This window comes from Plasmodium knowlesi (assembly GCF_000006355.2).
Source record: "Plasmodium knowlesi strain H genome assembly, chromosome: 14".
Classification (NCBI taxonomy): domain Eukaryota; phylum Apicomplexa; class Aconoidasida; order Haemosporida; family Plasmodiidae; genus Plasmodium; species Plasmodium knowlesi.
Window position 1 is genome coordinate 3,048,894 of NC_011915.2, and position 17,245 is coordinate 3,066,138.

At 40.7% G+C, this 17,245-nt stretch overlaps 2 protein-coding genes across 2 annotated transcripts; both read right to left on the reverse strand.

Moving 5' to 3' along the window:
• Positions 1–1,061: 1,061 nt before the first annotated feature.
• Positions 1,062–3,281, reverse strand: PKNH_1469400 (conserved Plasmodium protein, unknown function; the record flags this gene model as incomplete). The annotated part of the gene is made up of 1 exon (XM_002262533.1): positions 1,062–3,281. The coding sequence occupies one exon, from the start codon at positions 3,279–3,281 to the stop codon at positions 1,062–1,064; it is 2,220 nt and encodes a 739-aa protein (XP_002262569.1).
• Positions 3,282–7,502: 4,221 nt separating this feature from the next.
• On the reverse strand, positions 7,503–16,160 carry PKNH_1469500 (uncharacterized protein; the record flags this gene model as incomplete). Its single annotated transcript, XM_002262534.1, has 5 exons — positions 7,503–7,854; positions 8,503–8,605; positions 8,799–8,915; positions 9,088–9,167; positions 9,265–16,160. The coding sequence occupies 5 exons, from the start codon at positions 16,158–16,160 to the stop codon at positions 7,503–7,505; spliced, it is 7,548 nt and encodes a 2,515-aa protein (XP_002262570.1).
• Between the last annotated feature and the right edge of the window lie 1,085 nt (positions 16,161–17,245).

The following is a 17,245-nucleotide window of genomic DNA, read 5'->3' on the forward strand; positions in this document are numbered from 1 at the left end:
CGATTTAATAAAAAAAAAAATTTTTTAAAAGAGGCGGTCCTCATTTAAAAGTTGGGAATGGAACACAGGGGAAATGCATTCCACAGGCGATACAACCTGCGTTGAGATGGAAGCGCATCGTATGAAGCGGCTACTTGGGGATGGGACTAAGAAAAAAAAAAAAAAAAAAAAAAAAAATGCCTTAAAAAATGTAAACATGTGCACTGTTAAAAAAAAAAAAAAAAAGGAAAAATGTGAACAGCGCACCACACAAAAGAATCTGAGCCTACTCTTGCGTCTACGAGCTGAATGAGACACATTGGTACGCACAAAACGCACCTTTTTTTTTTTTTTATTATCGTGTTTGCCATTTATGCTTGTAATTTCTGCTTCCCATTTTGTGTGTAACTCTGTTACAGGTACTCCCGTTTTGGCTAACACAGCAACGGAGTATACAAAATGGGCACACGGGACACTGGAGAAGGGCTCTACCTCGTCGTAACTGATCAATACTGATACGTCAGCGGCACAATTAAAAAAAAATTAGGACGGGGGAATACATAAACGAAAATGCACACAGAACAGAAAAAATGTTGTCTCATGCGCAAACAATGGCGACGGGAGTGTGTGTCTCTAACGGGCCACCAGTATTACATGCGGGATGTGGTAGAAGAGGATCATCATAATGGGCAGCAAAAAAAAAAAAAATAAAAATAATAATAAAAAAAAAAAAAAAAAAAAAAAAAAAAACTAAAATGTAAAATGTAAAATGTAAAATAAAACGCTTAAAAAAAAAATAGCTAGCTAAAAATGGCCAACAAAAAATGGCTAGTCACAAAGGTTAACAAAAAATTGTCGAAAAAAAACTAAAGAATCGGGGGAGCAGAAAAAAAAAAAAGTACAACGCGTTAACAACTCTACACCTGCAAGTGTGGAAACGTTCTGGAGTGAAGGACACATGGAATTCCACACTTGAAGTGACGTGTGGAGGAGTCAAAATTGGACGAGCACAAAAATGGGGTGTTTCTTCTGATGAACAGACAGGACAGGAGGAATCGAAAACCGAAATGCAATATGAGGGACTACTTGTCTAAATTCAGAATGGTGTCCCTAATGTTGTAGTTCTTCGAAACGGCTCTGTAAAAATTCGATACAGAATTATTGATATTGTTAAAGGAAATGTTAAGATTTGAGTTGTATTGCTTGGAGAGTGTCGAGAAAAAAACATCTTGTTTGTCATTGTAGTAATTATTTTTGTTGTTACTTTGCATGTTGTTTGAAAATTCTTCATTTGATTTGTTTGTGTATATGTAGTTATTTTCCTGTTTTATAAAATGGTTCATTCTGTTATCATTTCGAGTGGAACATGGTGAGGGTGGGACGCACGTAATTTGGCACCCGCTCGAATAGTAAGGCAAAATGTTTCCACTGTTAATGTTGCTTAAGTTATTGAGTGGGGAGTCAGTATCCATGGTACCGCTGTTGCTGTTTCCGTTGCTTGGCGTGTTGGTTAAATTTGTGAGGCTTGTAAGGTTGGATAGGTTCGTGGGACTGGTTCCGTTTTGTCCGCTTTCGTTGGGCGCGGTCTCACCGCTGGTACTGTTCGATGCGCTGTCGTTTCCGGTTCCATGTCCACTCCCATTACCACCACCATTACCACCACCATTACCACCACCATTACCACCTCCATTACCACCTCCATTACCACCTCCATTACCCGCACCACTTCCACCGCTACTGCAGGATGGCGTGGCAGAGACGCTCCCCTGGGCAGTACCGCAATTTGAAACGCTCAACGTGTTGTGGTTTATAATGTTGTTAAAAACACTAACTGCATTATAGTTTGTTAAATTTGTCTCGATCGGTCTGTTCTGCATAGGGTTCATTTTGTTCTCATACAAGTTAGCATACTTTATTCTTATGTTATTGGAATTGCTGTTGTACATGGGCATGAAATTGTTAGCGCTTCGAGTGTTTGATGGTGTTTGGTCCACCAAAGTCTTTTGTCTTAATAGTTTATTACACAGAACCTGAGCAGAATAAACCACTTTAGAAATTCTTTCGATGTTAATTTCTGTGTGGTCCATTACGTAATTTCCTTTGGATGCCCTGATTAGGGCTTTTTGCATCCACGAGATGTACTTTATTAGCTCTATTATCATGGAAATAATTTCGTCTGGGTTCTTCGCATCATGTTCATTGTGGCTAGCTGCGCACGTTTCAGTGGCACTCACGTAACAACTTCTCTTGAGGAAGGAAGCGTTGGCTCCGCTCCCGTTACTGGGGCTATTGGTATTCTTGGAGTTGTATGAACAAATGCGCTGCTGATGGTGGTACTGTCCCGCACTGTTTTCATCCATGGCAGAGGAGCTTGGGCTGAGGCATCCGTTGTGGGGTGTACCAGCAATCGTGGACTTACCTCCGAGGTTCGCCTCACCACTGTGTATGCGAGCGCTATCTCCGGTGTTGTTGCTTACGAAGTTGTTGTTCTCCATTTCGTTGTTGCCTGCTAAAGTGGATGAGCCATTTGGAGTTGCCATTGATGATGCATTCGGTGGTCCGTTTATGCCACCATTTGAAGGACCATCCCCTCCTCCTGAACTGTTCGTGATACAACGGGCGTTACTGGCATTGGAGGCGTCGTTGCAAAGAGGGGTACTCTTCCTCCCCGCGCGAGAGGGGTTAAGAGTAGTGGCCATTTCAGCCACAGCGGAGGTTGTACAAGACGAATCGTTAGTGGTGTTGGAAGACACGGCAAGGAACATCTGTTGCTCCTCCTTAACATTATTCACCCGCTTCATTTTGTTAATTAGGTTCTTCGGTTTCACTCTACAGGTGTCACACCTTACCTTCCTGAGGAATCCTTCTATTGAAAACTTCGTGGCCTTCCTCTTCTTGCGACAAATTTTGCATGTCATTTCAATACCGTCTGCTACACGTAAAGCTTCTGCCTTGGATGTTGTCACAGACACTACAGTGGTTTTCAACATAATGAGAGTATCAGATAAATTATTTTCATCCCCTGGAAAAAATGCATGTATTTTTTTTATTTCTCCTTTTAGATTGTATATTTTGAACACATCTCCGAAGAGCATGTAAGAATTCTGGGTGACATAGTAGCGTTTGGTTTTTACAACGACAGCTCTGTAGTTCACAAAGTAAACGGATTCCACTTGGTTGGTGATAACTGTGGAGGGAGGGGGGAGGTGTACCCCGGGAGTTGTCTTGTCACCTTTGTACAGGGAGTATTTTTCGTACTTATCTTCATCCGAGGGGGTCTGCTCATCCTTGGCCCTCTTCATTTTGAGGCATCCGTGGGGTAAGGGGTTGCGCGGTTTCTTTAGCGGGAAATTTTGGATTGGCGGGAAGGCGAAAAAAGCTGAAAAGGTCGCACTTTTTTGGAGTTGCCTGAAGTGGCGAATGGGCTGAAAAGGTAGACTGGTTGGCCTTTGTGAAAGGTGAAATTAACAAAGCGAACCTTCCGGCGGAAATTGTTGATAGATTAAACATACATTTGCGTGTGTATGTGTGTAGGAGGGGCCATACGTGATTGGGGGGGGTAGGTGTCTGTCCTTTTTTTTTTTTTTTTTTTTTTTCTCTCTCCTTTGCTTTGTTCAAATGTTGAGGAGAGTGAAGAATTCCATTGAGGGGTGTTCACCACAAGGGAAAACTTCCTATGCACTTTTATGTTTGCTCTAGAGTTGGTTGCACACGCAGTAGCATTTATGGAGCAATCCCTTTCTGACGCTATGCACCTATGGGGTAGTCCGCTTGTCCGGGTTCCCTTTTTATTCACAAACGCCCCAAGTGGTTTGTCTGGTAGAGTGGACAGGAATGTACCTTGTCATACGGGAAGATAAACTTAGAGGACAGGACATCCTGTGTAACACGTGTGATAGTAGGAAGATCACACAACTCTACATACACGAAACATGGGCATAAAAAAAAAAAAAAAAAATTATAATATAGTCGAGTGGACACTCCAAAATATACGATCTTATATTAAAACAAGCAGAAACGTATTCATGTATTCATGGCTGTGCCTTCATTGCTCAGGGAGAGTGAAGTGGAAACAATGCCAGAAATATGGGGGAATAAAAGGGGGACTCGCGGGGTCCACGAAATTAAAGTGAGGTGTAAAAAGGAAAATAAAACAAACAAAAAAAAAAAAAAAAATATAATAATAAAAGGAAAAAAATAATAGTAATAAAAAAAAAAATAATAATATTAATGAAGAAAAAAAAAAAAAAAAAAAATGAAAAGAGAAGGCGCAGAATAATACTAAGAGGAGATGCAAAAAAAACGCAACGGAAAATGCGTAGACACGCCTTTCTTTCAGAGTACACCTTGTAAGCGGTACATCCGAAAATCACGACTGTGCAGGAAAAGACTAAAAGGCAATCGGAAGCTTATTTGGAACGACATTCATTTGGAACACTCCACATACGCATCAGTAACGTTCTGTACGTAAGGAATTTCCATGTACACATAGGGGGGGGAGGGGATTTCCCAATATACCACTTTTTTTTTTTTTTTCTTTTTGTGTATATTTTTCTACACAGATTTACGCATCAGAAGTTGCCTTTTTCGCTCTCCTGCAAAGTACAGATGTTTTCATTAGGCCACTTCCCCCCGCGGTGATCTAAAGGAGATGAAAGCGGGTGAGGGGGCACGGAAATGTGCATACTGTATAGGGATGCCTCAAAACGGAGCTTAAAAAAATTTTGCCCTTCTATTCGGCATATTCTGTAAATCTGTGTGGTTACACATATAACACAATTCATCCCCACCACCCCTTCTGGCGGCTCTGGTGCACCACAGATCCGTCGCGTAATGCAGGATGAAAATTTCGCTTTAAAAAAAAAAAAAAAAAAAAAAAAATGAAATCTCAAAGGCCTCCTTAACAGGCATAGCAAAGTAATGTATTAAAATGATAACGTTGAAGTTGTAAGAAGCAGGGTATTCAGTGCAGTCTGTAGGAATGTGCATCGAGGCCGCGAGTAGGAACCTACATGATTGCAGCTGAACATGCAGGCGCCTATGCGCACTTTTGTAAAGGTGCATGAACACTTTTCCTACACCATCGCGGGGTCGTCCCCTTCAAGCATCATTTTGCACATGACAAAAAAAAAAAAAAAAAAAAAAGGGAAAAAATAGGAAAACATTAAGGGGGAAAAAAAAAGAAAAGATATAAGCTAAAACAACGGATTGACAGAAACTTCTGGGTTATTCCAGAGGTAGCCTCTTCATAACGCCACACCAAGCATGGCCGTTGATTGACAAAAAGCACACAAAGAACAGTTATAAAAAAAAAAAAAAAAAAGAAAAAAAGGGACAAAGGAGAAGGGGGGAAATATATATATTACGCTAAAGAATGGATATATGAAGTATGCGCCTTTTCTTGTTTCTGTGTACAGTCGGGAATACACACATCACGTGTACAAGACGATCGTATGGGAGTAGGGGCGAGGAATAAAAGCCATCCCCGGTGAGTTTGCGTGACATTTCCGTAGTTACAGACGGAGGGACAAATAGTACATACACGTTCTCACTACTGCACGATTTCCCAGTTTCTCGGTTGCACATCCACGCGAACGCAGGAAAATTCTGCCAAGCATGTACTCTACTACTTCAGTGTTAGCAACTTGCGTTATCCTTTTTCTAATTTTTTTTTTTTTTTTTTTTTTTTTTTTTTTAAATGTAACATTGTGATATATTTTTACGAGCTGTAAGGATTGTGCAAAAATATTTTAGTGAACATTTTGTGTGATGCGTTTAAATGGAAGATTGGGTTGCGGGTTCGAGGGGTAGATTAGGTTGTGGGATCGAGCAGGAAATTAGTTTGCCCGTTCGAACGATAAAATCGTATGACACATGCACGCAACGCGCGTGCGTTACACATTCGAGAGATACATCTGTGCGGCATATTTCAGTACAGAAGGATTCTCCAGTAGAACCCGTCGATTGTGCAGAAGTCGCCCCCCTCTAAACACACTTGGTATGCATATAAATGATTCACTTGTTAACTCGAAAATGAGTGCAGCAATTGGAATCATATATGCTTATTCCATTTTTAAATTTCAGGCCTCAAAAAAGGCACTGTGTGGTTGGGAGCGATATATCTGTTTAGTGTAATTTTTTTTTTTTTTTTTTTTTTTTTTTTTTGGCAAAATGATGCCGTTTCGACATTTTTTTTTATCGGAAATGGGAAAAAAAAAAAAAAAATCAGAAAAGGGGAAACCTTTTTTGTTTTTTCCCGCAGTGAAGTATGTCTCCAAGGATTTCATCGAATCGATGGGGGCAATAGCAAAAAGCAACGGAAAATAAAGCAAATAAAATAAAACCAAGCACAGAATTAAAAAAGCTCGTGCACGAAATGTCGTGTAAGACCATTTGCCCCAATCGTTGGCTTCCGCTGCAGCAATTTTGTCCGTGGGGGGGGAGGTTTATTTATTATTATTTTACTTTTTTTATATATATTTTTTTTTTATTTTCGCTGTGGAAAGTGGGATGCTCCTTCCCCCAAAACAGGTGCATGTGCTTCTTTTGCAAACAAATGGGTGCGTAAGGAGTTGTGAAAATATATACACATACCAATTCGTGCAGAATAAATTGCCACGTCGATCTGCTAAATTCTGCGCGTTTCGCAGAAAGGCCATGTGTCGTGAATAATCGAATCGTCTAAAGTGCGCAAGTGGTGCGTAACAATTTCGCATGCGGTTTGGCATCCCGTTTGTCTCCCACCTTGCACTTGTAAGTTGCTTTAACAGGCCTCCCCTTTTTGTGGTGAACAAAGTGTCCACTGAGTCGCCCCTTTTTTACATGTCCTTCTGAGGAAGATGTATTTATTTTAATCAAATGGGGCGGAAGAGGGGTCGCCAAAGAGGATGCCAGAGGGTGTGGCCTTTTCGTTCTTTTCTTTGCGCAGCTTTGCATGTGTAATGATGTGACACAATGTGAAGTCTTAATTAACCCCACTTAACCTTAACGTCGCTTAATTTTTTCCCACTTCGTACAAGAGGATTTTCCCCCCTTTCAATAAGCATCATTTAGCTTTTGCACGAGTGAATTTTTTTTTCAAAATAGTGAGGAGGAGTGAACTGCGAAATGGAAAAATTGTCAATAGTGCCCTTTCGTAACAGTTACACTTCACTTTGGGGAGGTGTTCCACTTGGGGAATTTTCCAATTGTAAAGGGCCTTTCTTCCTCATTTTTTTTTTTTTTTTACCATTTGAGTTTTTTTTTTTTTCTCATACTTTGGCTGTTTTTTTTTTTTTTTTTTTTTTATGAACAAGACAGGTAAAAGTGTTAAAAAAAAAAAAAAAAAAATACCAACGAATGGAAAGAACACACACGTATTTAAGAAAAAATCGCTGTTCGCTTTGCAACTAAGTTTTACAAAAAATGCGCCTTAAAAAGCAGCTTGAAATTATGTTCAAAGATGGGTAACTTAATATAGAAAACGAAACATGTAGAAAAATGGTTCTCCTAACATGGGCCTTTGTGTGGGAACAAAGAGGCCCCTATCTTCGCGAGAAGGTGTTCGAATTTCTGTTCGTTTTCATATGACCATGATGCACATTTGGAAAAATCTGATTTTGGGACATGTCATGCATAGGTGGAGGAATGTACGAACGCGTACCCATAAAGTTTTGGGGCATAGTATAATTCATACCCTCATTGTGCATAGGGCGATTGTCCATTCTCATATTTTTATTCATCATATTTTTGTCATTCATATGAACTAATGAGGAGGGATGTGGGGGCGGATAGGAATTTGCATTGCTTTGCATGCCGCCGAAAATATCTCTTCGTTTGTTCATGTCGTTATTTATGTTAAGGCTGTTTGGGTTAATTGAAGACAGGGGCATGATGCTGCGGAGGGGACAGGAAAGTGTACAAGGCGTCATATGTATATGTGCACATGTACGAATGGGCACAAGCATGAACGCACCTACGTACGTATGGATTTTGCGTATGCATGTGCGCAGCGCTAGTAACGGTTGACCCCTGTTCGAAGCACCCTTGTATCAACAGAACCCCCTGAGTTGCCACATGTCGCAATTCCGAGCTTCCCTCTCATGCATAAGGCGCATATGCTTTCGAACATAAACACGACGTTGTCTACTGTAACATTTTCTCCTTTTAATTATTCGGCATATATCGTATTCAATTTGTTCATAATTTATTATACCAATTAAAAAAAAAGAAAGAAAAAATATTAAAAATTCTTTTGTTCGTTCTGCATACACAAGCACGTAAATATATTTTTTTTTTTTTCCTTTCAACCCCTAAGCTAAGAAACAGGCGTACACACGCAGCAAGGGCAACCGTACAGCTCTCCACACAAACGCATAATTACACACACAGAAGGTGATTAACAATTCATCGGACTGAGGACTGAATACAGCACGCATAATGCCTAGCGATATAGTAGGCATAAAAGTGCGTCATCCTTATGTAGAGTAAGTTGTTAATCAACAAAATTGTTAGAAAAATGGAAATCTATTTCTCATGAAGTACTTATTCGGATCCTGTGATGAAGGAATTTTGTTGTTAAATGGGTTGTCCTTCATGTAGGGCTTCGGAGGCATGCTCATGGAGTGTTGCAAAACGGGGTACATGTCTGCGTGGGATGGTGAAACGGATGCAGTGATGTGATAGCTATTCAATTTCGTAATTGAAAGAGAAAGCGGTATAGAAGGGTAACTTTCTACAAATGCACCTTCTTGAAGATCACCTAGCGAATCAGCTCAGCTAGCTATTCATGGTGCAACAATTCGGCTATACGAAACTAGGGATCCCCATTTATTCCTTACTTGTATTGTACATGTTCTTCGTCATGGGAACGAAGTTGGTGTTCGAGTTCATGTGTACTGGGTTGGATGTGTTGAAGGGGTTCATGGTAACGTTTCCTTCTGGGTTTATCGCGGGCGCTGCGTGAAGGTAGTAAATTAGTGCACAGGCGAGTGTGTAGAGGGGGATGTACGCACGGACAGGGTGCAAAAAGTGAAGGATATATGCTAAGGAGAAAGTATGAATGATAAAGCCGAACACGCTAATCGTGCTAATCTCGCTGATCGCGCATAAGGGGGGGGGGGCGCCTACCGCTTGTCTTGGACGAGCTGCCTTTACTTTCCTGGGTTTTTCCCTCGGATTCCTCTTTTTTTTCCTTCTCAGCCGCTTTTCTGCAGGTGGGGGGGGATGATAATGGTGAAAGGTGAACGTACAGTGCATGGAATTAATGCTCATTAACAGACACTAGACGATATACGTCACACTTACCGGCTCCTCTCCATGATGGTCTTCAAGCTGTTGACCGAGATAGCGATATCTTTCCACCCACGGTTCTGCGCAAAGGAGTGCAGATTCTGTAGGTACTTCCTTATAGAATTCTTCACTTTGTTTGAGTAGGGAAAGGAATGAAGAACGCGAAATAGGAAGATGACAACCGATTTTGAATTAATCCATGACTTCTGATAGTTGTCATTTTCGAAGAGAAGAGAAACAAGGAGCTTCTCCCATTTGGCGACCTTTCCAATGATGCAGGAATGTTCGATAGTAATTTTTGACTCGAAGTTCAGTGTGCTACTAAAGCATGGGTTTTCTTCTGAGACGAGTTTAAAATGTTTTGGATCATGACATAGCTGGTAGACGTAGGAAAACAACTCATTAAAAAAGAGCCCAATATTTAGAGCTTCCTTCTCCGTGCAGGCATTTATTATTGGCATGAGCATTTTAATGCATACATAGGTGAGGAGGCAGAAATTGAAAAGAGGTGTTCGGAACTCTAATAACAAGAGTATGAATTTGGAACAGAAGAGAGAATCCTTTTCATTGTTTAATATTCTCGGGGCGATGAGACATTTAACAAAAGCTGTGAAAGTGGTCAGGTCAATTTGTTGTGGGTTAACCCAGTGGTCCACTACATGTGATAAGTGTTTTTTTATTTTTTCTGTGTGTGCAATGTGATACTGGTACTCCGTGTTGATGATTCCTCTTCTGGAACGGAGCTTCTTCAACTTCTTGTGAATCCATTTGTAGTCTTCATTTTTTTTATTGTCCTCATGATGCTTCTCTAGCTTCTTTATGTAGGAATCATACTTCTCTATCACCTTTTGATATTGTTTGTGGGGTACGTAGATATCTGTGATGCTTAGTCTCCAGTAGGTCAGATAAAAGTCGATATTAATTCCGTTGAGGTTTTCTATGCTTAGGTATCTCTGCACTATTGGCATGATGGCTTGTTTCCACTTTTCCTCGTTGGAGTGGTGGAAGGTGGGATCATCATACAAGTGGGGGCGTCGCTCCCCTTGGCTAGACTTGCAATTATCCGTATCGTTTGTGTTAGCGGGGTCGTTTCCATTAGCACGATCGTCTACATTGGGGGGATCATCTGTATTAGAGGGACCACTTGCACATGGAAGAGTACCTTTTCCGCGTGCCAAAGGGGAAGATGACCTGCGCTGTTTCTTTGTAGTCCCCTTTTCATCGAAGAAAGGGAAGGCAAATCTTATGATATGGAAGGATTGCGAAATGTTAAAGTAGGAAAAAATTAAGGTGATGCTTGGAATGTAGGTTAAATAGAGGTAGGGTTCTGTGTTGGTTTGGAGGAAATTGATAAATTGTAGGAGAACTGCATCGACTTTATCGACCAAGGAGGAGAGGTTTCTTAAGTTATTGGTATTACTATCGAATAGGTATTCGTATTTCAATTTAGACAAAGTACATAAGAAGAGGTATACAACATTAGGGTTGGAGAGATTCTTCGTTGCATTTTCAATACAATGTCTTTGTAGCTTCTCATCATCCATCTCAGCTTTTTCTATATTTTCATATTCTACGTTGTTCATATTATAATTGAAATTTTCTTCCAGAATCATTATTTCTTTTTTCAGTACCTTGAGTCCACACTGCGCATTTAGTTGGTCCTCATTCAGCTCCTGTACATCTACGGATGCACTTGTCCCTCCGTAAATCTCAATCAGCTTCTGTAGGTAGTCTATATCAAAAATATATCCGCTCATAACATCTGGGTACTTTACATTCATTGCGCTTAGGATGCTTACCTTGAATTCTTCACTATACTGCAATGGTTGTTTCCCTTCATTTGGTTCATCTTTTACATATCCTTCTGCGCAACTGGAAATAAACCCCTCGTTGCCCTTCTGTTTTTCCATCCTATTTCTAAGGAAAAGTTGCTCCGAGATGTGCAGCTCCGAAAATAGCCTCTTCACGGTGGAGATGATAAGTGGATAGAAATCCACAAAAGGATGTTTAGACAAAAACTTGGCACTGACTAGCGAAAGGTTGATTAATTTCTTCGGTTTGAAAACAGAGTCGTCAAACAAATCTGAACTATTCATACTGTATTGTTTGCTTAATTGATAGTTCCTTACATTTAGCATTTGTTGTCTCTCCACAATTTTAAAAAGAAATATATCACTAGAAAAACTGTGTATATCTTTAATCGACTCGGACAGGGTTATAATCATATTGTTATCGAAGAGTTCACATTGCTGTAAAATAACGTCAGATGAAATGAAGGGGTTTCTATTTATTACCCCTGTTAGCTCCTTTAGGATGTTCTGCACTTTGTTGCTGTATCTATCCTTCAGTATATCTGATGTAATTCTTTTGATAATTTTTCTCAATTTGTTTTTGGCTAGCTCGAAGTTTATACTGGAGAGAACAATAGCGGCCTTATCGTTTGGCAAGAGAGGAGCAGATGTGGTTGTATTTCCTTCTACGTTGGCGTCATCCGTGTCTGGCTTCACATCTATCGCCAGCTTGGAGAGAACTTTGTGGTACTTCTTCACCTTGCTGTAAAATTTGGTGTAGAGTTTGTAGCGCCTTGACACAGGGATGAGTCGTAGTACGTTCCATATATCCTCATTCAGATGGGTTCCCTCGACACCATTTCCTTCGTTGCTTCCGATATCCCCTCCTTCTTCGTCTTCATTTATTGGACATAAGAAAAAAAAACGAATAAATAGCTTATCAAAGTTCCTATGTAGCTCTTCCCCTCGATTCACTTTCCTCCTCACGTAGGCCTTCACTATTAGTAGTAGCCTCCTCACCAGCGATTTGTAAAGGTAACCAAAATAGCCCAGATATTTCACATACTGCAATGTTCTGTTGAAAAAATCCTCCACGTTTTTTATTTTCTTCATGTAGTTGTTGGATCGATTGGACGAGAAGAAGTTAAGAAAGTTATCGAAATTCGTCGCTGGGTCTGCACTGCTCATCGGTTCCATTTTAACAGATGCATCCACCTTGGTAACCAACGCCTGGTTGTCCTGCACCCCTCCTTCATTCTTCCCATTCGGTGCAAAGTCGAGCGAATCCGCCTCGGATGAATCCTCAGATGGTGGGGCGGTAGAGCATAGAAGGAGATGCTTCCTCAAAGGGCGAAACAGGGTCGATGAACGATTGCACTTATTTGAGTTGCTTATCTTCTTCATAATTCCATTTTCTTTCTGGTAAAGGGAGTGACTATCAAAGTTGGTCTCATCACTCTTGACATTCCTTCCCCTGGTGTTGTCCCTGCCACGATAAATAACGCTTTTTAGAATTTGCTTCATTTTTTTTTTCTTCTTTTCAATTTTGTTTTCATTTCTGAACAGGTTTTGTAAGTGTGTCTTGTTCCGGTTCAGAACTTTGATGCACTGGTAGCTGTAAAGCTTCTTGGTGTCGAGATGAATTTTGCAGAAGAAACAGGGTCCATCGTTGTGATCATTTTTAGTAGTAGCACTCTCGTTGTCAGAGGTGCCATCCTGAGGGGAGGTAGGTTCTACTTCATTTAACTTGGTCGTCTTGCGCATATTAGGCACTGGTCGAGATTTTTGTTTTGATCCATTGGTTGTTTGTGTCTCCCTAAAAGATTCGTTATTAAGATATGCCTTCTCGAATGATGTTATTGAGTGCCCAATGAGCCTTGACATAGACAAACTGACGTAGTAGTTGAGGAAGGGATTGCACTGGTAGCTAGCCATATGTTCCAGTAACGTAGCGACATAGCTCCATGCATTTAAATTTATCAGAGATGATAGAAATAGAAACTTGGGATTTCTAATAAAAAAAAGTCGACCTAGTAGAAAGAAATAATTATCATCCTCAAGGAAGAGGTAGTCATATGAATTGGTGTGGGACAAATTCTTCGAGTTTGTCATTTCGTTCCTCAGTTGCACTTCCCTGTCGATGTAATTTTTTACGAAATTTTCTCCACTATTGGATTTGTTGTGAATCATGTCAAAAATGAAAAATTCAATTGGGTCCTTATTCTGAAGATCGGCAATTTGTTCGTTTTTTTTTTTTATGTCGACACTCTTGTAATGCAGGAGATAGTGCACAACGCGGTCGTGCACATTTTCTGGCTTCCCTTCTTCGAAGATTTTTGACAGGCTGCTCCGGGATATGTCAGGAGTGGTAAACGTGTTCGTTGTGTTTGATGAAGTTCCACCTTTGGAGTTCTTTCCCCCTTTGAGGATCGCTCCATCCGTGATGATGTTAGAGCTGCAATTGCTCCCACCATGTGAAGTGACAACCTCCCCCATATTTTCATTTGAGTGCGAATTGCCCTTCTGCAGGGAACCACCAGAGGGTTGGTTATTATTTCCGGAGCTGTTACTGTAACTATGATCCATGGGATTTCCATGTCGGGTAGAAGACCGATCAGAAGTTCTTATTTTCTGATTGTACTTGCGCACTTTATTGTACAGAAGGTGCAGCTCGCTTATATCCATGGGTAGGTGAGGGATAAAAAAAGGAGTCAACCTCTCGGAAGTGGGTTTCTCATAATCTACACAGAGCTTTCTATAGAGCTCTTCAAATGCAGTTTTCAAGAGCTCATCATTTGGGAGTATGTGCTCATAGAAGGTGTTAAAATTGAGTAGGTCATTTAGAATTAAAATGGAACACATCTTGAAGTAGTTTGGAGTGAAGAAATTTTTTTTATTCAAAAAAAAATGATCTAGGAATCTGCTCGAGTCTGAATTGCTTCTTCCCATGTCTTCTTCACTTCGATGGAGATATTTTAATTTTTGTAATTCCTTCTGTTCCTCCTCCTTGATGTAATTATTCTTTATTTTCAACTCAAGGAGAATAATATCTGTGATGGTTTCCTTTGTGTATAGGAAGAAAAGAGGTAGTAATTGTTTCGGGCTATCCACATACTGTTCATAGAAGAAAATGAGTATGGAGAGTACCCTGCGTGGGCACAAGTTGTGAAGCCCCGCGATGGTAAAAATTTTATTTTTTAATTTGATCAAGTCTGTACAGTAGTAACAGTTCAGGTGTCTTTGCCATGACCTTCTTATGCTTTTTCTCAAGGTGTGTTTCCTCTGGGTGAGTTCTTTTTTTGCTTTTGGGAAGGTGATGTGTTCCTCACAGGGGGGCAGTTCTCCATGAGTAAACTGCTCGGCATTCGCTTCTGGTTCAGCTTGAGTGGGAGGCTCTTCCGCTTCAGGAGTGCACAACGTTGAGCGGGAAACATCACCAGGCGAGTGCCCCTCACTGTGGTCTGCGGAAGGTGGACTCTTCCCCTTCAGTTTTAGATCACTACTCTGGATAATTTGTCCTCTACCCTCCTCTTTCGTTTTTTCAATAATCCTCCTGCCGCGAAGTTTATATTTTAAGGAAAGTTCCGAAATAATTTTTTTTTTCCTTAACTTGTCTCTTTGTTTATTACTAGCAGATTCACCCGATGAACAGTCTCTCCTATGGGTGGAAAAGAAGGTTTCCAGGAGGAAAATAATTTTTGAGTAGCCATTTACATTTTCCCTTAATAAATTGTAAACCCATATGCTGTACATATTTTTGGTTCTCATTTTTGTAACCAGTTTGTACAGTTCTTTGTTGAAGATGGTGAGCTTATCGAAATTCCTACACTCTATATATGTGGTGGCTTCTTTGTATGTTATAATCTTTTTGGCCTGCAGTAGCATGAGGCATTTGGAGATGATATCCTTGTACTTGGCATAGTTTGCGCATTTGTGCTCTTTCATCTGTTCAACGACCTCGATCAGATAGTGGAGGCTGTTGAGGATAAGTTCTTTCACATGTCCCGCCAAATTCTCTTCGAGTAGTTGGTTTTCCTCGCATTTCTCTGACTTGTTAATCATCACTCCGTTTTTATTATCCCCCGTGGTGACCACCTCCAATAACTTCCCAAAGGTATCCCGGTGAACAGCAGCCAAATCTTGAGAAATAAAATTGACTGCACAATCCACCGTCACGGTACCTTTTAGGACGCACAAGAAGAGGTCGAAGTAAAATATACACAAATTGCTCTTCACCTTTTCAACGTAGAAATTTACAAGCTCAACTACTCCTCCCTGTTTAGTTGGAAGAGATGTTTGATGTTGGAAGTTATTATTTGTGAAGTTTCCTCCATGGTAGATTCCACTGGAAAGGAGGATCGAGTGGTCTTGTATTTTCCCCTGATTCCTCCTAAAAGATTCTACGTACATTTGTCTATACACGTTGAAGTAATTTTTATCTTTAATTTCGTCCAGAAAATTGCTGAATATTCCTTTTAAATCACACTGTTCCTTTAAGGGGATTTTAAATTGCAGGTCTTCTGCAGTTAGGAATTTAAAATCTTCTTCCACTTTTATAAATTCATTTTCTCTCCCTCCATGGGTGTGTGTATCTGTCGACTTCATTGTCACTTGGGCAGGTGGTGGACTGTCCCTACAGAGGTGAGAATCGTCCTTATGCTTCTTCTTCCCCTTGGTGACATCGCAGTTATCGATGTTCTCACTAACATCTGCGTTACCTTCGTTGTTGCCACCATCTCGTTTTTCACTTGCGTTGTCCTTTTCGTCTCCGCTTAGGCTTTCCTTCTTCGATGGTTCTTCTGATTTCGCATTTCGTTTTCTCTTCCGAACTCCTTTGCTTGATCCATGTGTGTGCGTTTCAGGTATGTCGATAATTTCTTCATGAGCATTTTCATCAACGGAGTGGTCTTGTGGTTTCCCTGTCGGCACACCTTCACTTCCATTTTGATCCTTCCGTCTGATGCATAAATCCGCTTGATAACTTTTCACTTCCTCCAAGATCGATAGCAGTATTCCTTCGTAGGATTGCTTAACCTTTGGAAAGTTATTCGCAACGTCATCTTCCTTGAACTCATTCAAAAGGCACACTTGATAATTGAAGAGGAGATCTATTTCCTCCATTTTTGGAAATGTTTCCGTTGATGGGTTGTAGTCACAAGGAGGAACTGGAGGGGGGGAGGGGATGCCAATGATTACTGGCGGAAAATGGGGATCAGGCGAAATTTACATGGGGTTCCTCATTCGTTTCTATATGGGCTGTTAAAATTGGCAGTTGAATTGGCGGGTACTTTTAAGTGGCGTCCCCTCCGACAGTTCGTATGCGCTACGTTCTGCTGCGTCCCGCCACGTACCGCTACGTTCCCCTACGTTCCCCTACGTTCTTGGTTTCACGAATGAATCGTGATGTTATGGTTGCTCTGCGTGCTTCGAAGTGGAGTGCTGGGAGGGTGTTACAAATTAACATAACAAACAGGAGCTGCAAAAACGCTCCACAAACCCGTGCGTGAATGCGCAGAATCCGCAACACGTATTTACGTACTTCCCTGGGAGAACGTGTACGCGTTCGCCTTCATATGGAAAATCGTAACTCATAAAAAAAAAAAAAAAAAAAAAAAAAAAGCCAAATTTATTAATTAAAAATGAAGAAAGGAAAAATAAAAATAAAAAAAATTCCAAATATCTGTATGTACTTATGAGTTTGAAAAGGAAAGGCAAAATACCGAACTGTTGCGCATTTATTTTTGATATACCAGGGAGGCGTATCGTGCGTTTTCTGTTTTGCGCGGGAGTAGTTTTGGCGTTTTTTGTAGGTGGCCGTGTGGAACGGGTCGCCAAAAGTGCAGTGGGGTTTCTCCACGTGCAAGAATATTCCCCTCATGGAGTGCGTGTATGCCCAAAAGGTATGAACATCACTACGGCTACCTGGTGCGTATACTTAAACTGAGCAGCCCAAATGGAAACCGTGTGAAAGTGGTAAAGCGGCGTTGACTTAATACGGAAAAATTTTAACGAGCCAAGGAACAAGAGAAAAAAGGAAGAAATTTTTAATTTGTATGTAGTGTGCTAATGTATGTTTTTGCCATAACAATTTGTTTCGTTTTGGTCTGCTTAGCCGACAGGGTGGAAATGGAATGAGGGCATAACACCTTGGATCAATGTCCCTACGTATGCAGTTATCCACTACTTGCACGTGACATTTGTCCACC